The following is a 25,219-nucleotide window of genomic DNA, read 5'->3' on the forward strand; positions in this document are numbered from 1 at the left end:
TCTTAGTTAAAAATTGGGAAAATTTTCCATACCTAAAGCGCTACTTTCGGTTTCTAATCAGTTTCATAATAAGATTTAAATATTCTTTTGAAAAGATTGCCGATAAGATTCTCGTTAATCTGTTGTTCGGCGTTACTATTGGGCATTATAAGTGAGATCTGTGCCAGTGTGGTATGGAGGATGAAAACTATTCGTAACGCGAACTGGGTGGATATACCGAAAGACAATTCGAAATTTTTCGTATTAATCGGAATTAAACCAATTGGATTTGCGGCAGTCAAAGTCTTAATGACAATGAAAATTTCCTTGCGGATGTTCTCTCAGAGTTGCCGTCCTTCGAGCAGAAACGTCCCATTGGGATTTGCAAACTCACCACATTCACCAACGGTGTCGTAGTGAGCTGCGTACAACGTGAAAGCTAACAAGAAGAAGAAGAGGAAAATTTCTCGTCGATGGAAAGATGTACTTTTCATCGTCGTCTTAACTGCAAAATTCTCGAGTTGAAGTCCGCTGAGGCGAAATTATCAAAAGTTGTCCGTTTTTAAGCGTTGTGCCATCGTCGAAGAACCAGGTCGAGAAGCGCAAGTGGTCCAAATTGTCGCGAGGAGCAAGCAATTGGTGTCCGTGGTTGCTGTCAAAACTGAAGAAAGCGAGTGGGTTCGTATCTTGATTTTGGTCTATGTGTAGTTTCCCTTGTTACGAAGGAAAACAGACGGAGTTTCCGCGACCTGCCTTTGTGAGTGATATTGGTTTGTTCACGCGTCGGGACGTCCTCTCGCCTGGCAGCAAGGCTCCCCGAGGGAGTGAGTTGTGCTGAGCCCGTCCCGAGATAACGACACGGCGGGGCCTCCAACGACGACGTCGGATGGCAAAAAGAAAATACAAAAGCAACGAGTGACGACATTGACGGGCAATTTCATTGACGTTTCGCGACTGAAATAGCCTCCAAAACGCTCGCCCGAGAACGCGACACGGAAAAGGCAGTTTTCTTTCTTTCAATGCGTGAAAAGTCGGGGACTCCGGACCGTCATTTGGGTTAAAGAACTGCGCGTCAGCCTGCTCGCCAGCATTTCGCCTACATTTTCGGAATTTTCCCTACTCATTGTGGCCTTTCCACTTTTTTCTTGCAGTTCCGCGACAGTGCTCGTGACGTGATAAAGAAAAGTTTTCGAGACTTTGGAGAAAGAGTGGAATCTCGCCGAGAAAGGGATTCGTGGGACCGTTTGACCAGGTTGCTTGGCCGAGTGATTTCCATGCCTAGCGAGCGTCCAACCACCTGAAGATGATCAACTTTGAAGACTCGACGACGTCCGGCCAGGATGCGGCCGAGAAACCCTTGAAAGACTGGTGCGCCAAGTTCGAGGCAGGACTGTTGACCAGTCCCGAAATGAAGAAGTTCTTCTCGGAGAATGCGCCACTTTACGCCGAACTGGAAGCTGACGGGGATTCTGGTGAGTGTGTTGTTTGGTTTCTAAGCTAACTTAAACTAGGGAAGAGTCTGGGGACCTTAATTCCCCCGGGGGACAGGTTTTACGCTCATTGTCACAACGTCACCTAAATCTAGGCGAGCAGAAGCCCTCACGCCCTTTTGCAGCACCTGAAACAGTCACGTAACCATCGATCTCCATCAGCAGCTTGGAGTCTTCTTTCACATGGGCCTCGTCTCCCACTGCACGCAGCGTTTCTTTGTTATGTACTGGCTCGCATGGCTCAAGAGCCGCGCGAGCGATGAAAGTGAAAGTAGCCGCTGACCCGACTGCCGCTCGAGCTGCTCGCTACAGTGGATTCACTTATGTGCGGCTTTCATGCTGTTTTTTGCGACTTTGTGCTCTTCAGCGTTACATATTGACTTTTTTGCGAGTTAACTGAGGAACTCGGTTGACTGTAATTTCGAGATAAATTTATCTGTCGTGAATTGTTGAGAGATACACGCGTGGCGTGGCGACACGGGTGTTTTGATCGCGAGGCCAATGAATGTGGACTCATAGTTACCTGATGAGTTGTTTTGTTGTTATTGATCATGAACACTGCGTCGCAGAAGTTTTAAGACATTTTTGAGATATGTGAGTGCAAGCTGGGATTCGCGACTAAACTAATGATGCTGACACCCAGATAAACTCCATACCAAGTAAACGGTATTTCATGGCGTAGATGGGGCTTAAAATCAAATTAAGAAAACGCATATTTCAGGACAAATGTTTTATTGAAAACTAGCTGACCCGGCGAATTTGGTATCGCGACAGAAGCAATGAATGTTGTGTTAACTTATTTGGGAAGAATTGGAATTGGGATTTTTAGTTTGATTTTTTTTTTGATTGATTAGTAGTTGGGCCATGATGGTATGAAATGATTGCAGCAGATTTTGTAGTGTCCAATCGGCTATTGGTCTGTGGTCTGTACTGTAGTGGTTAAGAAGACTAGGGACCAAAAGAGGGTTGGACGAGTCGTCCCTCGTTCCTTAGCATTCCGTGGGGTAGGGTCGCGAAAACGATAATTTGATAATTCTTATTGGCGCGATACTTCCTCTAAGAGAAGTACTTGTTTGCGCGGTCCCCGTGGCTCAGCTGCAGGGTGCGCGGGCCCTACAACTACTCATTCCCCAGGAACCTTCTCGCCTCGAGGAGAGGCCATGAAGATAATTCAGTGGTGTCTATATATGCTGGCTTAAGGGGGTCAGTGGAAATGGTTTTCTCAATGCCATTAATATTGATTATGATTAATCGTTCATCGAAGCATCATGCAACTCGATGTGGTCCACTGTATGGAGACTCCAGTGGTTGCTTTACAGAATACACCCTCTTAAGGACGTGCGAACACGGTTGCAAATCCTTAACGGTAAAAAAGCAAACTTTTTTATGATGAGCAATCGGGCGGGGTCGAAAGGTTCTAGCTTGCTCTCGAAGCTGCTTTAAGAATATTTGTATATGGCAAGGTTGATCCTATGAGGCGAAAAATCCTCTGGGAATTCGGATCAGCTCACCGTAAAGTTACTCTGCAGGAGAGGTTTTGGTGCAATCTTTTACAGCTGCGAGCAGACCTAGCATGACTGTTTGAAGAAGATATATCACATGAGCGCTGTCTTAGACAGCGGTGCCTGCGCTGTAAAATGCCAGCTTAATCAAAGCTGAGAATAGCGAATCGAGTTGCATGCCTTGGTCCATCGTTATTTTTAGTGGAGGACCGTAGTGGCCAGTCCAACAGTCGTAGAATGCGAATGCCACGGTATCAGCTTTGATGTTGATAAGTAGGACGGCCAGAGGCCATCTGCTGCATCTGTCAATTAGTGTCAGACAATATCTGAAGCCGTTGACATGAGGTGGGACTATTAAGTCCAAGTGCACATGATTGACGGTGTATTTCGATTGTGTCTGGCAATCTTGGATCGTTGGCAAGCGATGCATTCGCGGGTTGATTGCAAGGCATCCTTGCGTATGCTGGACCATACAAACGTTTCACGTAGCATGGGCAAAGTGGCCTTACCACTAGGGTGCGAAAGCCAATGTACGTCATCGTCATTTCTCAGAGCATCTGGAAGGAAGCAGCGGATGTGCCCGGTCGATATATCGAAAAGAATGCTGTATTCATTGACTACCAGTGGCTGCAGCTTAAGTGGGGTTTCGGCCTGAAGAGTGGCGCTCGAGGTGGATTGCGCCTCGTGGATGGTCGCAGCACTTAAGATGGTTCTCATCGTGATTGCTGAAATGCAACAGAGGGCGTCTGCCATCGGATTTTCTTGACGTCGGATACGTGTGAATCGAAAATTGAACTGGGAAAAGTAACTAAGATGCCGACACTGACGTGGTGATGCTTTGCCAAGTCGCTGGGCAAAGGCGAAAATGGGCGGACAATGATCCGTTTTTACTGTAAATTGCGAGCAGCTCTTGATCCTAATTTTGGTAGCATTTTTCAGATAACGCTAACTTCTTCGAAAAAAAACTCGATTGGTTTCCAAACGTTGTTCACTAATTACTGCAATACTCCCCCGACGGACGTATCAGAAGCGTCAGTGATGAGTGAAGCTGAGATGATGGTATCTTTACATGCGTCCTGCAAAGTCCAGGAATTGCTGTTTTGTACTTCTTCATTTTTGAGCCTTTTAAAAGTTGCTGGAACGGTGCTTGAACGGAAAAGGCGTTTAAAAGGCACGATCTTCAATAATTAATAGGGCCGAGAAACCGCCTCAGCTGTTCAAACTTTCTAGGGTTTTTTTGGAGAAGGGTAGGCGGATGCGTTTACGCATGGACTTTCGAAACAGTACGCCGTCTGACTACCAATGAAACACCTGCCATCAGAGAACTAAGCTCGAACCGTTTGACATATTGCTTCGGGCTAGCACTCCCGGCTTAGGGAGCCTTCAGGTCAGAGATTCCTTTCTCCTACGAAAGGGGAAAGCAGGCAGCTAGCTCAGGAAACTCCTTGCCATCTGGTCTCTCCGCCGGTCGGTTCTTCGCAACAAGAAAAGCCCGAACATAATGCGCAACATAGCTCCATTTGCTAGCGCTCCTCAGTATCTCTTTGACAATGGTGTTTAGAGAGAACGTCCTTGTGTCTACATAAAGCTGCTGATGAAAGCTGTCCCACCTTTCACAAGAGAAAAAGATGTGTTCGGTGTTGTTCACCACTCCATTGCAGAACATATAATCACCATGCATTCGGTTCAGCCACGGATCTATATTGTCGCATCTGCCTCTTGACTCATTTTGCCAAGAGGGTTACTACTCGGTAAGTGTGCGATCGCGGGCAATAATCTCTCTTAAATCTGCGCCCTTGCAGCTGTAGATCGCTTTACGTTCCTTAGCAAGGAGGGTAACGGAAATCACACCCACGATCACCATTACGGCCGAGACAGTACGATAAGCACAAGCCACTCGTCAAGATGACTATTCCGGTTTTTTTCTAGCGGAAGGCTGAAACCATGAGCAGTCATCCATCCGCTCAGTCGTCGCATCAATATGCGAAGTCTGCTTTGTAGCTGTTTAACGGTGGTCCGTCAACATCTGCCGCAACGTCATCTGCACAACCAACCAGGCGCAGACTGTCGTGAGAAGCATTCCAGAGATTCGGCCCTAGGATGGATCCCTGTGTTATTCTTGACGTGACCTCCATCCTCCTCTGGCCCTCTAGTGTCTCATAGAGTAGGGAGCGGTCATCCTCGCCACGTGAAATGTGGTTTCTAATGTGCCTGGCATATCTGGCTATCTGAATTGAAGGCTTTTTGGACATCAAGCCTTATGAGGGACACTATCCGTCGGGATCGGCGGTTTTGTGCCTCGGCTCAATGAGTCGCATCCATGGCTTTTATAACAGCATCCACCGTGGATCTCCCTGCTCTGATCCCGAACTGCCTTGGGGATAAGCAGCGCGGATCGCTTTAACGAGTCTACTCCTGATGAGCATTTCGAGCATTTTTCCGCATGCTTCCTCGCAAGCGTGCACTTTATGGCGCATGCTTCCTCGCGGGCGTGTAAACATAATACCAAACGGCGGTGCTTATGACACTTCCTCCGTAGGTCGACAATTTCTGCCGTCCACTAGTACATAGAATGCTTGTTACGGCTAGAGCGTGGATCTGCTGTTTAGAAAAACTAGTCCGGTTCTCGCTGCCACTTCCAGGATCGGTTTCCTTCTGGAGTCTGGCTGAGGTATTCAAGGCCATTCAAGGCCCCTAACATTAAAATCATCTCTTACCAGGATTCGACTCTCCGTGTCAGAGAATCAAGCGGCCTTTGTCAAAAACACGAAGTCGAATGTTGTCCCGAACCCAGATGGCAGCGGTACCCGATAAGTCGAGATGCCATTAAGCCGTAGTAATGCTCGCTGATTAGCACTAGATCAAGTTTTGCAGCAAACTTTGCTAACAATGAGAACGGTTGCACTCCAGTTAATGTTAATTTGTGTACACATAATCCTTGCAGAGAACGGATTTCTTGCTTTAATTGTAAGTCGTCGCTTTGGGTTTCTTGTCGGGTCCCAATTAAGAGTTTTAAAAGAGTAGTAACGAGAAAAGATGTAAGGGTACTGTTTTTTTAGAGGTTGGACTATTCTGGCAGTACTGCCTTTTTCGAACTATTATACTAACCCCTTTAGACAATCACAAATATCCATAATTGGTACCAAGATTCGAACTCCGGGCGTAAAATCTAGATCGCGAAACTGTCGCTTCAACCACTTTTGGTGGTCAGTCACCATTGCAATCTAAAGAATATTCCAGAAATTCTACCATTCGCAATGCCATAATGTATTTCATAAACAGATGAAAAAGTTGAACAATGCACAGCAACATCTATCATCAACTTGAACCTCGTTTGAATAGCATTTTGCTGTTTTCTTTTTTTTTGCTTTGAATCAAGCAGTAACTAAATAGGTGTTCAGCTTCTGATCTTATCACTGAAATATTGATTGTTTTGATTCACTTGGACAACGTCTGCAACTTCCTTATCTCCTACTTTTTTTCTCAAAATCCAATTATCAATCGGCGTTAAGTAATTAATCTTTCTAATTACGTATACTTGATTGCACGGAGATAATGTTTATGATTATTTTTCACTTGCATTGCTATCATTTCTACTGCTGTCGGTTATCAAACTCCAAATTATCAACGAATTATATTTCTAGAATGTTATTAGTGATAACAGTGGAGAAATAATTACTTTGATTTATTTATAAACTATTAATATATTTACGGTAGAGTGGGATGGAATAGAATTGTATGCAATGTTGTTGTTGCTAGTTTAACATAGTGAGAATTTTCAACATTTAACGGAAAATAGAAAAAGAAGGGATGAGAGATGCCATAAATCTCTACGTTCAGCGTAGCCCGTCAATCAAACCTGCTCCATTGCCACTGCTTCTAGGCATTATGTTCCAGCTCCCCCATCACTTGTCGAGAAACTTGCCCTCCACTGTTCTGCGCCATGTAGCTCTAGAGCGACTCACTCGTAGGCCATTCTGTAGCAGTGGATTCAATTGCATTGACTTTTCTTAATGTGTGAAGTATTCACTGCCACTTTCGCCTTTTAACGTACACGAGTATCTGGCCCGTACGCCAGCCAAGTTTTTCATTTGCTGTCTCCGATCAAAGTAGTACGATGATACGAAAGCCGTGAGTTGAAGAAAGCGCAGATCTTTCGGCGGTCCCTTTCCTTGTGTTATTCCTATGCACAACAGAAAACATTAGCGCGGAAAAACTTCAACAATGTTGGTAAAACAGACGATGACAGTACCTAAAGTTGAAGAAAACAGACGAGTACGGTTGTGTGCAGGGCAGAGGCAACAGACGCAGCTTCACCTCTGCCCTAAGGGATCAAATAACACCTTTAGACTACTTCGGTCACGCTGATTCCAGGGCAGAGGTGAGGCAGTGTCTGATGAGTTGCCTCTGCCCTGGACGGTTTTTTTTGTGTAAAAGGAAGTCTGCGTCTGTCTGACTGTCACACGCATTTTTCTCGGAGGCGGTTATAGCGGTTAACACCAAATTTTTTGGAAAGATGAGAACTGTGAACGCCCACGCATATAGTGAGTTACAAAATTCTACATTGAATTTAAGGGAGGAGGGTGTACATTTTCCTTCATCAAATGTAGTCATGTGGGGTATGAAATGAATAGTCTCGGTTAGTACTTTTCGAAGCCGGTCTTAGCTTCGAGAGGTGTGGAGGTGTGGAGTGCGGTGGTCGAAACCGGTCATTTCGTTAACGGACCCATTCTTAGAAACTACTCAACCGAAAAGTCTGGAAAAATCAAGAGGCTGCCACTATATGGTGCCTAGGTTCTGGAATAACCTTCATATCGATGTCTGTTCAAATAAAGTTAATAGTATATTACTATAATTTTTAGTAATTTGCTACAAAATCCCTTAAGTTCATTCTAGCATCACGGAATCGATTCAGCAATTTAGGGTATAACATAGAGCATGATCGTACCAAGTTTTGTGGAAATCGCAATATTGCTAATAAAATTGTAATTGGTCAAAGTGTTCGTTTCTTTACAAATTCAAGACTGAATGTGGATAGTCTCACATAATATATGTATATATTGGGTTGGGGAAAAAGAGATGTCGTATTTGTGATCGAAATTTGACGCTTTATTTAACATTTAAGTCAAGTTATTTAAGTCAAGTTATTTAAGTCAAATATGTGCCGTTTTATTCGCAAACTTGTTACCATTTAAAAGGCAATTTCATTATCTCCCCCTTATAAACCCCCGTGGCTTCTGGCGGATCATCAAAAATGTGTGAGGCCGAGCGTTGTCCTGGTGGAACACAACACCATTCCTATTGATCAATTCTGGGCGCTTCTGGTCAATCGCCTGTTTCAAACGGTCGAGTTGCTCACAGTAGAGGACCGAATTGAGGCTCATAGTGTATGATTCTCTTCCAATCCCACCACTTAGCAAAACCTTCCTGGCCGTCAATCCGGGGTTGGCGATGGTTTGGGCCGTGCTTCGACCACAATCTTTTTCGCTTGAGGTTTTTGTACGTGATCCACTTTTCATCATCAGTCACCATTCGCTTCAAAAATGGGTCGAATTCGTTCCATTTCAGCAGCGCATCGCAGTCGTTGATTCGATCTAAGAGATTGTTTGCGTTAACTCGTGTGGCACTCAAACATGCAGCTTTTTTGGAACCCAATCTTCCGCAAATGGTTCCAAACGGTTTATACCCAGTTCTTGGCCAATCGAGCAAATGCTCACTACTACCGTCTACTTGGATGATTTCGACGATTTTATCGGTTTGCACGACGATTGGCCTACCACTACACCAGAACGAAATCGATCGAACCAACGCCGTGTTGTACGAATCGTTACAGTATCGGGCCCATAAACTTCACAAATTTTTTCGGCCGCCTTCGTTGCATTTTTACCTCTCAGGTAGTAAAAACGTAAAATATGATTAATTTCTTGCTTGGTGGACTCCATCATTAACGCGCTGTAACTTGAGACTGAAACGTACGATCACAACACTGTCAAAGAGGCACTTGTAGCACAGATTGTTGTCTTCAATTCGTCGTATAGAATGACCCGATGCGATAAGTACAACACAAGATATGTTTAAGTATCGCCATCTATTGACAAAATACGACATTTCGTTTTCCCCAACCCAATATTACCCGCTCCGCAGCGTCCAGATTCCGGTTTCTCGACTTGTTTTCGTTCAAATTTTGGTGTTAGCCCAAAAAGGGGGTCTATGTAGGGTGAAAGTTTCTCCCCAATTGGTCAGGTCCGCCATCAGCGAATTGCGGATTCAGGACCCCCTCAATTACAAAAACAAATAACTTAATGTTGCTTTTGAGATAGGGGCATTCTAAAATGTTGGGTAAAACAGCGAAGGTGGATTTAGAACGGAAACGTAAAAACAAATAGGAGTGCGATGATCAGTCAGAGTGAGAACCTAGACTTTACTGGTATTTATCTTCAAAACGACTGTCCTTGCCTGGTCCAAATCCAAAGCCATCTGGCCAGGGTCCATGACTCATAAAAAGTGCAAAAAAGCAGATGTTAGCGTAGTCGAAGCGCTTGCGGAAAGAGGACATCTTTCATTGAACATCCACGTTCTCCACCAAGACAGCATAATGGACGTCACCGACAAAGAAAAGAGAAAGTTGGTGACAAAATGCAACCCTGCCGGTCTCCGCTTTGAACTTCAAATATCTCAAAGATTTTTCCGTGGAATTTCATACGAAAATATATCGCTCTAGTAATAGTTATTATTTTCTCCAGAATACTCCCCCTGTACGCTCCCTGTTAATGTTGTCGGAAGCCTCAAAATCGGAGAAAAGCTCTCATCAATGATCCGAAGGCTGTTTATATGGTCGTTAAATAAAATGGAAATCAGCCGGCTCTATGTCAGCCAAGCTCTCAAGGTGTTCTTTGACGCGTTCCAGGATTATCTTAGAACAATTCTTCCAATTATGGTACTCGAGACAGGTGCCCTTCCTCAAAGTTTTAACTATCGATACTTGAAAATAAAATTAGCCTAAAAATAGTTGTGTAATGCCTCAATGATGCATTTACTAACTAATTTTTTAGAGGTTGGATTCAAAGATAAGAAAATAAAGTGAAACAATAACTCAATATGTATGCCCGGAATCTCGGCCACGTCAAATTATCACCTTGCACCCGCTGTCAAGTGCTACTTTGATATATGAGATAAATATACTTTTCTCCATACATTTAACACCATTTTATATTTTTTCTATAAATTCACTGATAATTTTGATGTGTTCATATTTACTTTGTAATGTTAAATTTGCGAATGTTTGCTATCAACAGTTGCGTTATAATCTTCATTGGAGCGATTCCGCAAACATTGCAAGGCAAAATTTTATTTTAATCCCAACTTTAATCGCATCCAATGATAATTTTAGGAATGGGTTGTGGGAGCGCTTCAAAGTATTGTAACGTCACAAAGCCATTGCGATGACTTGCATAAATGCACATGAACGAGTGCATTTAGCGCAAGTAAATAAGTTCGTCAGACTTTATGTAATTAAGATTGAAAAGGATTTGGTTGCTATAGTCTGAAGAAGAAGGACCCAGGCCACTCAACATTGCAAATGCATTTAGAACTAAATAATTCTACGTAATTCAGACTAAACTCTGCTGAAGTATATCTGGAGAACCCGTGAACAGTTTCGACACTATTCTCTTTATCTAATATCTGCTCCGAGGCAACCAAGGGAATAAAATAAGTAATGCAGAAAAGTGATCTTGCCCCGACACCTACAAAAAAAAATATCAACTTAAACAGAAATTAGAGTTTACAATAAAAGCTACTGTAGCTGTAGACGGAAGCAATCAGATCAAAAAAATCGAATCACAATATTATCATGGCCAATTACAGAATGTTGCACTCAGTTCAAGATGCTGGATGATGGAAGTTAGATGTTTTACAGATTATGAGTAAAATCATCCAATATTGCCTTTCGAAATATCGCCACATTCAGCCTATGTATAATATGTCATAATTTGAAAAAACTTTAGGTCATCTCTGGCGATCCAGAAACGATTTGGTTCAAACATTGTGTTCGGAAAGACTAAATTTAGAGATAAAAAGCTTATGTAGTCGAGGCTATTTAATCTTCTATGCTCCAAAGTCTCCTATGCTGACGATATCGACATCATGGGAAGAATCACTCGAGACGTACAAACTGCCTTCATCCAAATCGAGCAAGCGGCGCGAGATCTTGGGTTGCACATCAATGAAGGCAAGACAAAATATATGGTGGCAACGTCAGCACCGAAGACGAACCAACCAACAACATCAAACCGCACTGGTCAAACAGGAAGAATAAGGATAGGAGAATACAACTTTGAGACCGTTGACAATTTCTCCTATCTAGGGTCGAAAATCACAACCGATAACAACTACGATGATGAAATCCGCGCACGGTTGTTGTCAGCCAACAGAACCTATTTCAGCTTACAAAAACTGTTTCGCTCGAAACATCTCACCATAGTGTCAAAGCTCTTACTGTACAAGACTATGATCTTGCCAGTCCTCATGTATTCCTCGGAAACTTGGGTTCTTAGCAAGAAAAATTGCGAACTCTTGGCCGCGTTCGAGAGAAGAATCCTCCGAAGAATTTTTGGCCCCCTACATGAGAATAGACGATTCCGTAGCCTACACAATGACGAAATCTATGAGCGATACCATGACCGTCCGGTTGTGGATAAAATCCGCCTCAATAGGTTACGGTGGGCGGGCACTTAATCCGTATGGATGAGAATGATCCCACCCCGAAAGTCTATAACGGCAATACCTATGGTAGAAAAAGAAGACGAGGAAGACCCTGCATAAGATGGGGCAATGGCGTAGGCCAGGACGCTAGACAGCTTTTAGGGATATCGAATTGGTGGACCTCGGCGCAAAACCGGGATGTCTGGAGTTCCTTATTAAGGCAGGCCTAGACCGGATACCGGTTGTTGCGCCGTTCATGATGATGATGAAGTCTTCATAAAACATTCCAGTTCAGAAATAATGTAAATAACCCGCACACACACTGAGTAACGACCGCTTCAAAATTATTTAGTTTGGATAAAAGTCTTCTTAAAGTTTTTCAAACAAGAAGAGTGGAAGGATAAATCGTTCCCACATATCATCTATTTGAGAGTAAACGTTTCATTGGCATATGACGTCACTCCATTATCATTTTCTCAATCAGCTGGACCTTGAATAATTTTTCTAAGTAGATTCATGCTCTGTACCCTGCACTCTTCGTGTCAAATGTCTCCAGTTAATATGGTGGCTTCCCTACTTTTAGAATGAATCCATTTCGGTATAAATTTGTTACGTAAAGGCCCTGCATTTCACTGATCCTCTTATTGGTGTTTTATTTCACCCTTTAAGGCCTAAATATTCAAGCAAAGTGAAATATTGAAAAGGTTAACAGCTTAGACCAGTCAATCTACCCGATTACGTGTATAATTTTATTTATTAATAAATCATCAGTTGGAAACACAATACATGCTATTTACCAAATTTCTCAAAATTAATAATAATTCCGAAATTTCTTCTTTTCAGTTCGCTATGTTTACAACGAATCAACTGCAAAGACCAAAATAATCGAGCCACTTATCGAATTCATATGTGGTAACGATCCGCAACGGTTAATAGAAAAGCTAAAATCCGAAAGCAATGCCCCATCAGTGTGCGGTAAAGTATTTCGAATTGGCGAACCAACATATAGCTGCCGTGGATGTGGTATGGATTCAACATGTGTTCTATGTGTAAATTGTTTTAAACAGTCAGCGCATAGATATCACAAATATAAAATGTCCACATCGGGCGGCGGTGGCTGTTGCGATTGTGGCGATGTGGAGGCTTGGAAGAAGGATCCATACTGCGAGGAACATATACGTGGAATGAGAAAACCGCCAAAAAATTCAATCATTACCAATAGAATGAGAGAACGTTGTGATATTGCTTTTCGCGCCATACTTATGTACTGTGTCAAGTTTTTGGAGATTGAATCTCATGCTAGTCTTGAATGTTTGGATGGTGGAGCTGATGAGGAAACATTTTGTACAGTACTTTATAATGATGAAAGTCATACATTTGAACAGGTGAGTTTATTTCCATTGTTGATTTTGCAGCCGTAAGACTAAAATTAGTCGGTCACCCAAACAAACAATCTCCTTTGAGCCGTAGTACATAGTATTTCAGCTTGTTATTTGTAAAGTATATTTGCAAACTCATCTCTTATTCATTCGCTCTATGTTTGAAATTTCGAGTTTTATCAAGGGTGGGAATTTTGAGGGTACGATTCCCGTTATTTGTTGTTCAAAAAACCCAAAAATTTATCTTTGGATTCGATGCTAATGTTCTGCCATGAAGTATTGCTTGTTTTTAGTAAAGGAGCAAGCCCATTCTATAAGTACCCCTGAGGTGCATGCTATTCTTCTCTTACATTTCTTCTTCCTTAATAATATAAATTTCTTATTGCCAGGATAACAGGGTTCTACATAAGGAAAAGAGTACTCTAAAATTTAACTTTTATTCTAAGCTCCTATACTCTACATAATAGTATCGGCATTTTTTTCCAAGAGTTAAAAGAAGAAACCATTATGAAGATCATTGAAATCGTTTTCTAGAAAATTACATATGTATGTTTTATACATATTAGCATTAGCTAAGTGTAATCAATAGTCAAACGTGCTCTGGCTCTCACCCCTTATCATAGTTTCTGTAGTATGATCGTTCCAAAATCTGCAATTAGGTGACGTATAACTTTCATTTTTTGTGTATTTGGTTCCGATCGTCAATATAGGCCCCATTGTCCTTCTAAACCATTTTGTTTAAAAAAGAACGAAAAAGTGGTTTCGTCCAGGGCAGATGCAACTCATCAGACGCTGCCTTACCTCTGCCCTGGGAGCAGCGTGATCGAAAGTAACGACAGGTGGTAATCACTCCACTTAAATATAATCGCAAATACGTAAGGGGTACGAATTATATTCAAGTGAAATCCCTCAAGTTCAGACCTAAACCAGGCCGAAAGTTTAACTCACAAAAGAGGAGTCCGTGGACTACAAAGAGGAAGTAAGTTGTTTCCCAAGTGGTCCGGTTCGTCACCAAGTGGGTGCGGACTCAGGACTCCAAGTATCCTCAACATTTTATTTATTTTTCTGGCTAAGTATTGAGTCCATCTCACAATGACAGCAAAATTTGTTTTTCGGTGTCAGTTGGAGTTCGAACGTAAAGCAAAATCGACGAAGAGAGGTGACACCTCTCAATTCAATTTATATCGTTAATTTTAAATTATGTTAAACAAAAAATAAAACATAATTAATACTAAAATTAAATTAAACAAAGTGTTTAAATTACAATTGGTGACCCCGACTTTATCTGAACACGTAACCTTCTGATCTGAAGTCAGTCAGTCGGTCAATCAATGGCAAATGGAGACCTTGTGGCGACTACAGATGTCTAAATGCTCAGACGATTCCAGGCTGTTATCCCATCCCACTCATCCACGACTTTGCGCATAACCTCGCTAACTGTCGTGTTTTTTCGACTTTGGACTTAGTCAAGGTATACCATCAGATCCCTGTAGCTCCTGAAGACATTCCGAAAAGGGCAATATGCACACCTTTCGGACTCTTCGAGGTCACTAGGATGACTTTTGGACTGTGCAACGCATCGCGAACCTTTCAAAGATTAATCCACTCTGTCCTGTGAAACCTTAACTTCCGTTTCCTATATTTGGATGACGTTCTGGTCGCGCCTTCCTCTGAGTCCGAGCATTTAGAATACCTCGAGTGCATTTTTCAACGTCTCCTTAAGGCCGGTCTTGTTCTTAACGTTGAGAAATGTAAATTCTTGCAATGGTTTTTTTGTCTGATTATGTGGTTCCCAGGCGGTTGAGACCAACAAACAACAGCTGGTGAATGCTACACTTCTGGAATTTTTCAGCAAGATTCGTCGATGCCTCAGACATGGCCGTGGGTGCTGCTCTTCACCAAAAAGTGAATCAAATCTGTTAGCCTTTTCCAAACAGCTCAATCCCGCTCAACGGAACTGCAGCATCTATGATGAGTTACTCGCCGCGTACCTAGCAATTAAATACTTCTGGTATTCCCCTGAAGGCAGACCCGTCACATTATTCACGAACCATTAGCCACTCCCTTTTACTTTGAAACAAAAGCCCGACAAATCGTCCTCTCGCCAACTCCGGCACTTGAGCTTTATCAGCCCGATCACTAACGACATTCAACACATGTCTGGAAAAGATACGTGGTTGCTGTCACGTGTTGCAGAGGTTAAGATCCCCGCCACGGTCAATTTTTCGGCGATCGCTAAGGCGCAGAAGTTCAGAAATAACCATTTAGGTTAGTTTCCTATTTTCGGCTCAACATCCAGTAAATACTGGGAGACTTCAGACAAGGGACCAAGGTCATATATTCTGGTCAATTTACGAAAAGAAGTATGTCATGCCGTTCACAATCTGGTGCACCCAGGCATTCGGACAACGAATCGGTTAGTCACCGCAAAGTATTTCTGGCCGTCCATGAACAAGGACGTTAATTCTTGGGCACCGCATACCAGAAGTGCAAAACTACAAAGCGTGTGGGGAAAGAAGTAGGAGTGTTCCTTCGGTCCACCAAGCGTTGCCACAAAATCCACCTCGACACCATTGGCCCTTTGCGAGACTCATACGGTTTCAGATATTGCTCCGCAATGATCGTTAGGTTCATGCCGTGGTTTGAGGCAATACCTGTGAAAGACATTACTGCACAATCTTGTGCAGAGGCCCTCTGTCAAGAATGGATTCCTCGCTTTGGTGTGCCGGGAATAATAATCACCGACCAGAGAATGCAGTTTGAGTTCTACCTTTTCTCCCACTTAGACAAACTCCTCGATGCACGATGCTAAGGACACTCAAGACCGTTATAATGACCCAAGACGACCCTTCTTGGTCGTTCTTCTTGGCCCCTCCGAACAGCCAAAACCTAACTGAATATTTGTCTCAGTTGTGGCAACTCACTCATAGCTATAAGAACCTAACCGATATTCATACTTCACTGAGTTAACTAGGGCAAATTTTACCAGCAACGCTTGAAATTGGTATTAACCTTGTCCGTATCAAATATTTTTCGCCGAGAAATTTTGTTGTTGCAGCCGTCCTCGTTTTGACTTGACGTGTTATCTTGCTGTAGACTCCAGGTCTTCATTATTTCTAGGAAATAGGGATGGTTTTTGTGAGATTATTTCACAAATATCCAATTATTTTCAACAGTAATAATTTTTACCCTATCAAGATTACTGTCTTCTTCGTCAACGATTTCCTCAAAGCAATGAGTGATTCGCGCAAAAAATCTCCATTCGAAGAACTTCAGAGGAAATCTGCATATTTCAAGCTTCTCGGCGCAATGATAAGAACTTTGGGGCTCTGGTTTTCCAGCGATCTTCGCTCTGAGTCATCCACAATAAAATCAAGTTATAGCGACAAAATTAAATAAAACAAACAATTTAAATGAAGTCACGGCAATGTTTTTATTGATTTACTTATTCGCAAAAAGCTTGTAATGATCATCCAATATCAGTACCGGTTGATAGTGAACACAGTTGTTTGCGTATCTTGAAGATGAATCTCTCGTGGATTTTCTTCGCTCTAAATCCTCTGGTAGGGTGGTCGAAATTGTTGAGCATCGACCTTTCAATCTCGTTACTCCGGATTTGAATTGTGGTCGTCGTGAATGTTTGTATTCTTTTTTGTGTCGCACCACTGCTATAAGCTTATAAACTTGCTCAACATTTAATGTGATAATAAAACTGAAGCACAGTCTCATTGAAAACTGGGATTCTGTGCATGCCCTATACTCCACAGGAGAGTGAACAGGAAACCACAAATTCTGTAATTTGGCTTGTTTGCCAAGCCATTTACCCAGAAATAAGCCTAATCATTCAAGATGATTGATTGCCCGTCGGGTTCTGTCGCTAATTTTTCTGAAGCCTAATTAGCGAGCGCGTTGGGTCTTAGTTCTTGGATGAATTGACCTTTAATTGGATGAAAATTCGACGTTTAAAGGAAGCCCAAGCAAGTGCATACGACGCGGAATAGATTGTTTAGGATTTCCTCCCATACGAAAATATTCTTTAATTACCTTATGTTTCTCTGTCGTGTAAGCACATTATCGGTTGTTTATGGATTAAATCGCCAAATTTTACAAATGAAGCTTTGGAAAAAATAGCCGCTATACACTGTCAAAATTCGAAAATGCCTCTTAAAAAACTCTTTATATAATTGCCATTCACCACTAAATGGGCTATGGCATGTCATTCATCGCTATGCTGTTCCCTGAAATGTGTTTCCGCTTTCTCCAGGACTTATCGAGAAGACTACCATCGTTCATTGTTCTACACCATGTACCTCTATTCTTTCGATCATTCAATAAATTCTTGCTATATTATAGCAGTCTTCAGTATTTGTCCCGTTCAGATCGGTTGCGCCATACACTGCCACGGTTGATTTTTCTGCAATCGCCAAAACACAGAAGGATCACGCAGCGCTTCAGAACCTCAGGGACAACCCAAAAATAAATGTCAGGAGTTTCTTCTTTTAGGTTCAACTTCCGAAATAATAGTCTGCGAGACCTATGAAAAGGCGTAGTCCATATATTCTGGCCGCTTTTTGCAAAGAAGTATTCCATGTAGTACACGATCTTGCTCAAACAGGCATTCGGAGAATGAATCGGCTGGTCACAAGCAAACATTCCTGGCCCTCAATCAGTAAATCGCGTGCCACGAGTATAAAGTTACCAAGCACGTATAAAAAGAAGTAGGCTCATTCCTTCGGTCTACAAAGCGTTTTCATTCGATCCACATCAATATCATTGGCCCCTGGCGAGATTCGCATGGCTTCAAATATTGTCTCACAATCATCGATAGGTTCACGCGGTGGCTTGAATCCAATGGTATGCTGAAACGCTGGTATAGGACATTGAAAGCCGCTATAACGGCACAATGTGACTCTTCGTGGTCGCAGGTCATGCCTTTTGTTCTGCTTGGCCTTCGTACAGCCCATCGTGAAGAGTTTGTCGTTAGCTCCGTCGTGCTAGTATACGGTGAGAATTTGAGACTCCCCAGTGATCTTGTGTTCGTTACCAGATTAGCCCTTTCTACCACTGGGCTTTTGCACTTGCTCTGGGACGCCGTAGCAAAATTAAAATCACCCCCGGCGTCTCGTCATTCTCCGACGAAGGCTAACACCCCCAAGGACCTGGACGTCTGTTCACACGTCTTGGTTCTCGTGGATACTTTCCGAAAGGCCTTGCAGCCATCATATGAGGGCCCATATGACGTATTGAACAGAGGTGAGCACTTCTTTAGGCCTAACGTCGACGGCAGGCCCAAGAACGTCTCCGTTTCCAGGCTAAAGTTTTTTGTTTTCGGGGTTGAGGTCTCGAGAAACAAAGGTGCATGGCGCCTGAGATTCGATTTGCGCTTCTAGAATTGGCGTTTGGTTTTGTTGCTGACACCCAGGCTAACACCTGCGTGCATGCGACACACAAGTTGCTTTCAAATCACTATCGAGCGTATCAAGCCACCTTTGCTTCGGCCGGCCTTTTGGTCGGTTCCTATTGACTTCAATGTTCAGACCAATCTTGACAAGCGAATTCTCGTTAGCCCGAATTACGTAACCATATCATCAAAAACGCTTCTGTCGCAATTTTTTTTCACGAGCGGTGCATATCAATCACGAATATTGGGTGTCCCGTATGACAGTGTCCATAAAAAGAAAAAAGCGGAGTGGTGAGAGGCCGCTTCCTTGATGAACACTAACAAGGATACAAAGCGGTTTTTATATGCCCGCCATCCTTCGAACTTTACTTTTCGAGATGTTCTACCCTCAGCCATAGTGTTGGGTCCCAGCTCTTCGCTTTCCAGAGCTCAGATGTGATATTATCTGGTCCTGTTGCTTTCCCTGATTTCATTCGTTTTATTGCTTTTTCGACTTCAGTGGCGCAGACAGGTGGAATTGCTTGTGGTAGTGGACGTTGAAATCTGCTCGAAATATGCTCGCTAACCATTCGTTGTGGCTCGTCATTCTATAAATAAAGTACCGTTCTTGTCATTAACGTAACAGAACTGTTCGATATCCTGTGTGCATTGGTGTCGGCTTTTGACAAGTCGATACAGATCTATCTCGGCGTTCCGAGTGTCCAGTTTATCGTATACATTTTTTTAATAGACCCCTTGGGTAACAGCGATCGCTTTCTTTCTTTCTTCCCGATTGGCATTCTTGTAAATTTGCCATTCAGCCAATGTTTTATTATTGAGAAGCTTATGGTAGAGGTGTTTCTTTTCACGAACTTTTATTTGAATATCGTTATTCCAAAGACAAGTGTCTGGGTTCATGAAACGCTTACTAGGCTTGGTAACCCCGAAGGTTATATTTAATGTGTTTTCTTGGTCGCATTTTAGCACCATTGCATTGTTTTTGTTTTGCTTATGTACAAAGTACATTGTCTCAAACCGTCCTCCTTTATCTGGGCTTCGGACCAGCATGCTATTTAAATAACATGGCCAAGTTAACTTCTTACTATATTATTATTGCGGCCAGTGAACTAAGTCTTGCTATAACTTGGTCTACTGCATTACAATGAGCAAGTCAATAACTTTAGACTTATCCGTCACGTTCAAACAGAATTCTCAAGGACCTGCTTTTAAGCAATCATATTTAATAACCAGAAGCTATAAATTATCTGAATCAGGTTCAACATAGGTCTAGGTTTTATGAGGTTCATTCGTTTTTAGCTTAGTTGATGTTTCCCTTTTTGAAAACTTCAATTTTACTCCTTTCAGTCTTCATCGTTTCAATCCAGTTTAAATAGTTTTTTTTTTTAAATTTGGACTTACTCAGGCACTGATACGTTTTCAGCTTTTCTAAATCGTTGGTTCGAGCAGTTAGTACGCGAGGGTTGAAAATTTATCTGTTTTTGGATGTCTTATACATCAAAGGAAAAAATATCAAGTTTGTAGTGCTACTTTGTTCACCTGCATTCTTTTTTTTCAGGTAATACAAACTCTAATCAAGATCTGCAAGTGCAATCAAAGAGACGCCATGGAATTCGTAACGAGCATTGATCGCGAGGGTCGTGCTGTAGTAAAAGTGGATTCATTTGAAACTTGTGTAGCACTCAAGGAGGCAATTGAAAAACAGCCGATGCGCCATTCAACGAGTGTTAGTAAGTCACCCTCTCCGAGTTTCGGTGTTAAGCATCCGCGCAGTATCGTGTCAACAGTTCGCTTTGCAACTATTGACATGGTTCCAAGAGTTCCTCACACTCCACGTAACGTTTCGTGAGATTTTCGCCACAGCCGTGAGTGACAAACTTTGCCCCCAATATAACATAGGACATATTTTAGAGTACGACTGGAAACTCTGGAAAACTGCCGTAGTTGTTGGCATCGTTTGTTTATTTCCAGTATGCTCATGGAGTATGAAAACAAGAAGATATTGGCCATCGAATTTTCCAGACATTATGCCACAATCATTCAAGACTTTATACGTGATGATCATGATCACTCGATCTCAATAGTGTCGTTGAGTGTACAGTTGTTTACAGCCCCAACAATCGCTCACTATCTCATCGCTAATGAGGGAATCTTCTACAAAATTGATGCACACATTTTACTGCGAATCTATATCGAAATATGTGCAGAACAAGACCCTCCAATTCGCAAAAAATACAGCGAACTTGAACGTATTCAAGAGAGCGGCATATATTTTATATGATCTTCGTTACATTTTGAGCTTTAAACCCGACTGTTGGGTACCAGAGCTGCGGTACGGTTTCATAGAGGGAGTGAAAGTTTTATTGAGACTTTTGAACGTCATGCAAGGAATGGATGCAGTTCAGCGTCAAACTGGGCAGCATATGGATTACGAACCGGAATGGGAGTCTGCATTCAACTTGCACATAAAATTGGCACTGGGAATATCACTCGTTCTGGATTGGTGTTCTGTCGATCGAGAATGCCTAATGAAAGTGTATCAGCTTGTCATGAAGCATCCTAATGGAAAACGAGTTTATTGTTAAGAATACAGTAATCGAGGAGAAGACGTTGGCGGGTCATGTTGCTTCCTGCATTATGTATGATGTTGCATCAAAACCTGTTTCAATACATTTGCCATTAACCCGCTTCTTTGCTGGAATTTACTTGCATTTGGGAAAGTTTGGATTGAACTTTGACAACGCTACAACGATCCAGAAACGGACGCCCGAAGAGATTATTGAGCCTGTGCTTTGCACCCAAACTATGATAGCCCAAGTTCATGCTGGAATGTGGCGTCGCAACGGATATTCACTGTTGCATCAATTATACTTTTACAGAAATGCCCGATGCGATCAGAAATGCTTGACCGCGATATTGCAGCTCTCCAGATAGGAGCTGCGTTGATTGAAAGCAATCAGTATTTGATTCACATACTCAATAAATTTGCCCTTCTCGAGTGGGCTGATCCCGGCTACGAATCAGTCTGCAGAAACTATACAGACGACGAATACATGCGGCAGTTAAATATGATCGATGAATTCTTGGAATTGCTTATTGTTATTATCGGTGAACGCTACGTACCTGGAATTGGTGATGTTACCGAAGATGATCGTATTAAGAAAGAAATTATTCAGTTGCTTTGCATTAAAAACTTTTCGCATTCGGAACTGAATCGTTGTTTCCCAGATTCAAATAATGAAATGGCTTGGAGGACGTTATTGAATCAGTTGCCACATTCAAAAAGCCACAACAAAGCAATGCCAAGGGCGTTTACGAGCTTAAAAATGAATTCTTCGATGATTACAATATGTACTTTTATCACTACACCAAAGAGGACAAATCGAAGTCGGAGGAGAATCAACGCTTACGGCGTAAAAATAAAAATCAGCTAGTTTGCTGCCCGCCACCAAAACTGCCAAAATTAGCAGAAGGATTTGTGTAAGTTTTTAGTTTGCCTTTATTTAGAGTTGAATGTCTGTTCTCAATCGAGGTTTTCCTTCACAGTTCCATTGCAAACCTTCTTCAATGCGATGTCATGCTGTCGCTGATGCATACAATCCTAAGTCGGGCTTTAGATTTAAATGCAAAGAGCTTCACGGAAAGTCATTTACAAAGGTGAGGGTGTTTATTTGAATTCACCACTCGAAAGTTTATTGATTGATCTCTGATTTCCTTCCAGACTTTACATCTTATTGGCTATGGATTACAAGAGGAAGAATCAAGTCACTATCCATTTTTAACGTTCTATGAAAGAGCCGTCGAGCAAGGTATATTGAGCCTTTTGGAAAAATTGACTCACAGTCCCAGGGTAAGTAAAATCGTATCAGATAGTCTAGTAATGATAGCGGGTTGAATAAAAAAGTTGCATGTGGGGGCACATTGGAGATCAGATTTCTAAATTGACGAGCTGCATTCGCTGCTTTTATATCTTTAATCTATGACCCCAAATGAGAAACATAATTTGCGATAGATTTTCGCCCATTGGAGATAGAATTTTGACAATTTGATTGGTATACTTCCAACCTTTAATGAAACCTAAAAATCTCTCCACGTTATCTTATTGCATCTTCTTCTTGGAAGTGATGTAATCCGCGAAAATTTTCACATCAACCTGTTTTTGTCTTTAGGGATCTCAATTATTTGATATCCGCGTTTCGAAAGGAACGTCAAAGAAAGAGTCTTTTGAGTGTAAAAGAAACTCCACAGCTTATACATAATTTGTCATCGTCCTTGGATCGCTTTCCGATTTTGCACATAATGGAACTTTTTTCCAATGGTTTGGCATTAATCAGCGAAGGGCTGATTGAATTTTGAGGTAATTAAATCCGGAATGAGTGAAATCATGGGTTGATCAAGTTGGTTGAACGTCAGTCTCTGATTTCCGCCCTCTTGGCTGGAATCTTTGTTCTTCATTGATGTTGTCCGCCTTTATGCTGCCCCGCTTCTGATTACCTGCACATATTTACAGGGCTGTTGAAGTATGTCATATTGTCACCTGTTACTTGGGTAAGCGCTTTATCTGCAAAAGGATAATCTGGGAGCAGGGGTCAGGAGCGGCCATCACCGAAGACTTCTTGGTGGTTTGGATAAAAAAGAAAAATACAAGTCTACGAGATTACCAGAGAGTTACGAGAGACTAAAACTTCGATGAAGTTTCTCCTGAACATGTAAATCGAATTTACCGTCTCAGTCATGGTTCTTGAGGTCCTAACCATCGGAGGAAATGTTATGCGCTATCATTTCTCGTGTGAAGGCCTAAGCATTTTCGCCAAAAAATACATTATCATTCGAGATGATGGTGCTGCACTGGATGAACGACGTGGAAACAATAAGAAATTATATTTTCCAGCAAGGCTCGATGCCCACTCATACGTAGCATAGAGAGTCTTGGCTTTGCTCCATACTTACCTGTCCTACCACTAGTCTTAAAATTTGTCGCGATGGTCAAGCCAATGGCGCAATCTCCTTGACAACAACGTGTGGGAGCATAGTTAAAGCAAAGATCAGTGCAAAATCCCATTACACCAATGACGCCCTAAAGGCCACCATTCTAATCTGATGTTCAGGTATGAAAAATTCAGACGGAATCCGGGGCCACAACAAAGCTAATCAAATTCATCAGAATGAGAATTTGTAAATCCAACGCTCAGGCAAAGTAAATAGACAAATGCTCCGGTATAGGATTGGAGAAAAGCCAACCGTTTAAATCGCGGCCCTAAGTTACGAGGTAGTTAACTCGCGCGTGTGTCGCCTAGATAGATTTCTTGTGCATGCTCCTAAATCACAGGCATCACATACACGACCCTAACACCAGAGGAGATGGGTGAAATTTTTCACGCGCAAGTGATTGAAGAACGTCGAACCTGTGTAATGGTTTTCTTCCAACTTACAAATTCATGCAATGCCCGGGGAGACTGTTATAAATATCTTGGAACGGTGGATAATGGGCACCGAAGATGTCCCGAAGAAGCTTAACAGGACAGTGGAAAAATTGCCCAGAGGCTAACTGAGATAAAAACAAACTAGGAAACAAACACCAAGCAAATAAAATGAAATACATGAAATGGACGCGATCAGCAAGCGGATCACACATGTAAATAAAACTGCATACACTGCCAATATTAGAAAATAAAATGTTTACAAGAAACAACTTTATTTTAGCGCTTCTTATATCACAATAGCGAGACATGGGCGAGAAAACGTTGAGTCCTCAAAGCAATCTTAGAGCCAACGAGGTAAGATCTATTAAATATCGTGAGGAACAACTTGTCATTATCGCATAATGGCGAAGTGAGCAATTAGAGCGACGAACGCACACAATTGTAAATTACAGTCGGTCATGACTTCAAAGGACAATTTTTTAACATATACCAAAAAGTTGTGTTTGGAAGTCAGAGAGTCGGTAAAAAGTCAGGAGTGTGAGTGGAAGGCGGTAAATAAAAAAAAAAAAACAATTATAACCATAAGTTTGTTTGATTGTTGTATTGGATTTTTTCCTTTACTCTTTCCGCCGCTCTTTCCAGTCCTCGTTTCTCTCACGTATCAGCTGTCTTAGCCTGTCGTTTCGCTTCGCTTTAGCCGGCGTCACAATGAACGCTACACGATTGAATCATGCACTTGTTCGGCTGGATGGCGAGATGAGCTTTTCACCAACGTGCTCGAGGACAGCTGAAAGAGCAGCTTATAAGATGCCTGTCAGTAAGTGAGACGGCCAAACTTAATCATTTACTGACGGGTTGGTGACCATGCGCCAAGCTAACTGCTGAGCGAAATGAAGCAGTTGGGTCACCACCGGGCTGCTTCAGTCTTTGCGGCTACAGAGGCTTCCGGAGAGCACACGGGTCATCCTTGCATGTGTCACCGTCTGCATCCACCTCTTGAAAAGGACGATCGGTTCCTAGGTCGTCAGCACCTTCGGCAAGTACCGGGTCATGCTGGTACTACCGTAAATTCACCGAAAAGGACTCAAATGTACCAGCCTGTTCTCTTTCTCTTGAAAAATCTAGACTTGCCTGGAACTCTTGCAGCGACTACTCGAAACGCAGCACCACGTCGCCTAACAATTTATGATCCCTTGAACCGGCTCCACTACCCAGTCTATACAGGCGTTGAAGTCTCAGTTTTTCTCGTATTCTGGAATTATAAATTAACAACGCCATCGCTAAGCCTCGCTTCAGCAAATTCCACGTCGATCCGGACATATGGCTGCTGGTAGTTAGACATGGC

The 25,219-nt window shown here is 42.4% G+C and overlaps 1 protein-coding gene across 1 annotated transcript in view; it reads left to right on the top strand.

Moving 5' to 3' along the window:
- The first annotated feature begins 402 nt into the window (after positions 1 to 402).
- LOC119657100 (E3 ubiquitin-protein ligase UBR1) overlaps positions 403 to 25,219 on the top strand; it is a 30,404-nt gene continuing 5,587 nt past the window's right edge. Inside the window, 12 exon segments of the mRNA XM_038063855.1 lie at positions 403 to 657; positions 1,131 to 1,451; positions 12,518 to 13,059; positions 20,010 to 20,189; positions 20,191 to 20,386; positions 20,389 to 20,609; positions 20,611 to 21,003; positions 21,005 to 21,341; positions 21,344 to 21,688; positions 21,691 to 21,931; positions 21,998 to 22,107; positions 22,171 to 22,301. Coding sequence (XP_037919783.1) covers positions 1,283 to 1,451; positions 12,518 to 13,059; positions 20,010 to 20,189; positions 20,191 to 20,386; positions 20,389 to 20,609; positions 20,611 to 21,003; positions 21,005 to 21,341; positions 21,344 to 21,688; positions 21,691 to 21,931; positions 21,998 to 22,107; positions 22,171 to 22,301 — 2,865 coding nt within the window. The 5' untranslated portion in view covers positions 403 to 657; positions 1,131 to 1,282.

This window comes from Hermetia illucens, chromosome 5 (assembly GCF_905115235.1).
Source record: "Hermetia illucens chromosome 5, iHerIll2.2.curated.20191125, whole genome shotgun sequence".
Classification (NCBI taxonomy): domain Eukaryota; kingdom Metazoa; phylum Arthropoda; class Insecta; order Diptera; family Stratiomyidae; genus Hermetia; species Hermetia illucens.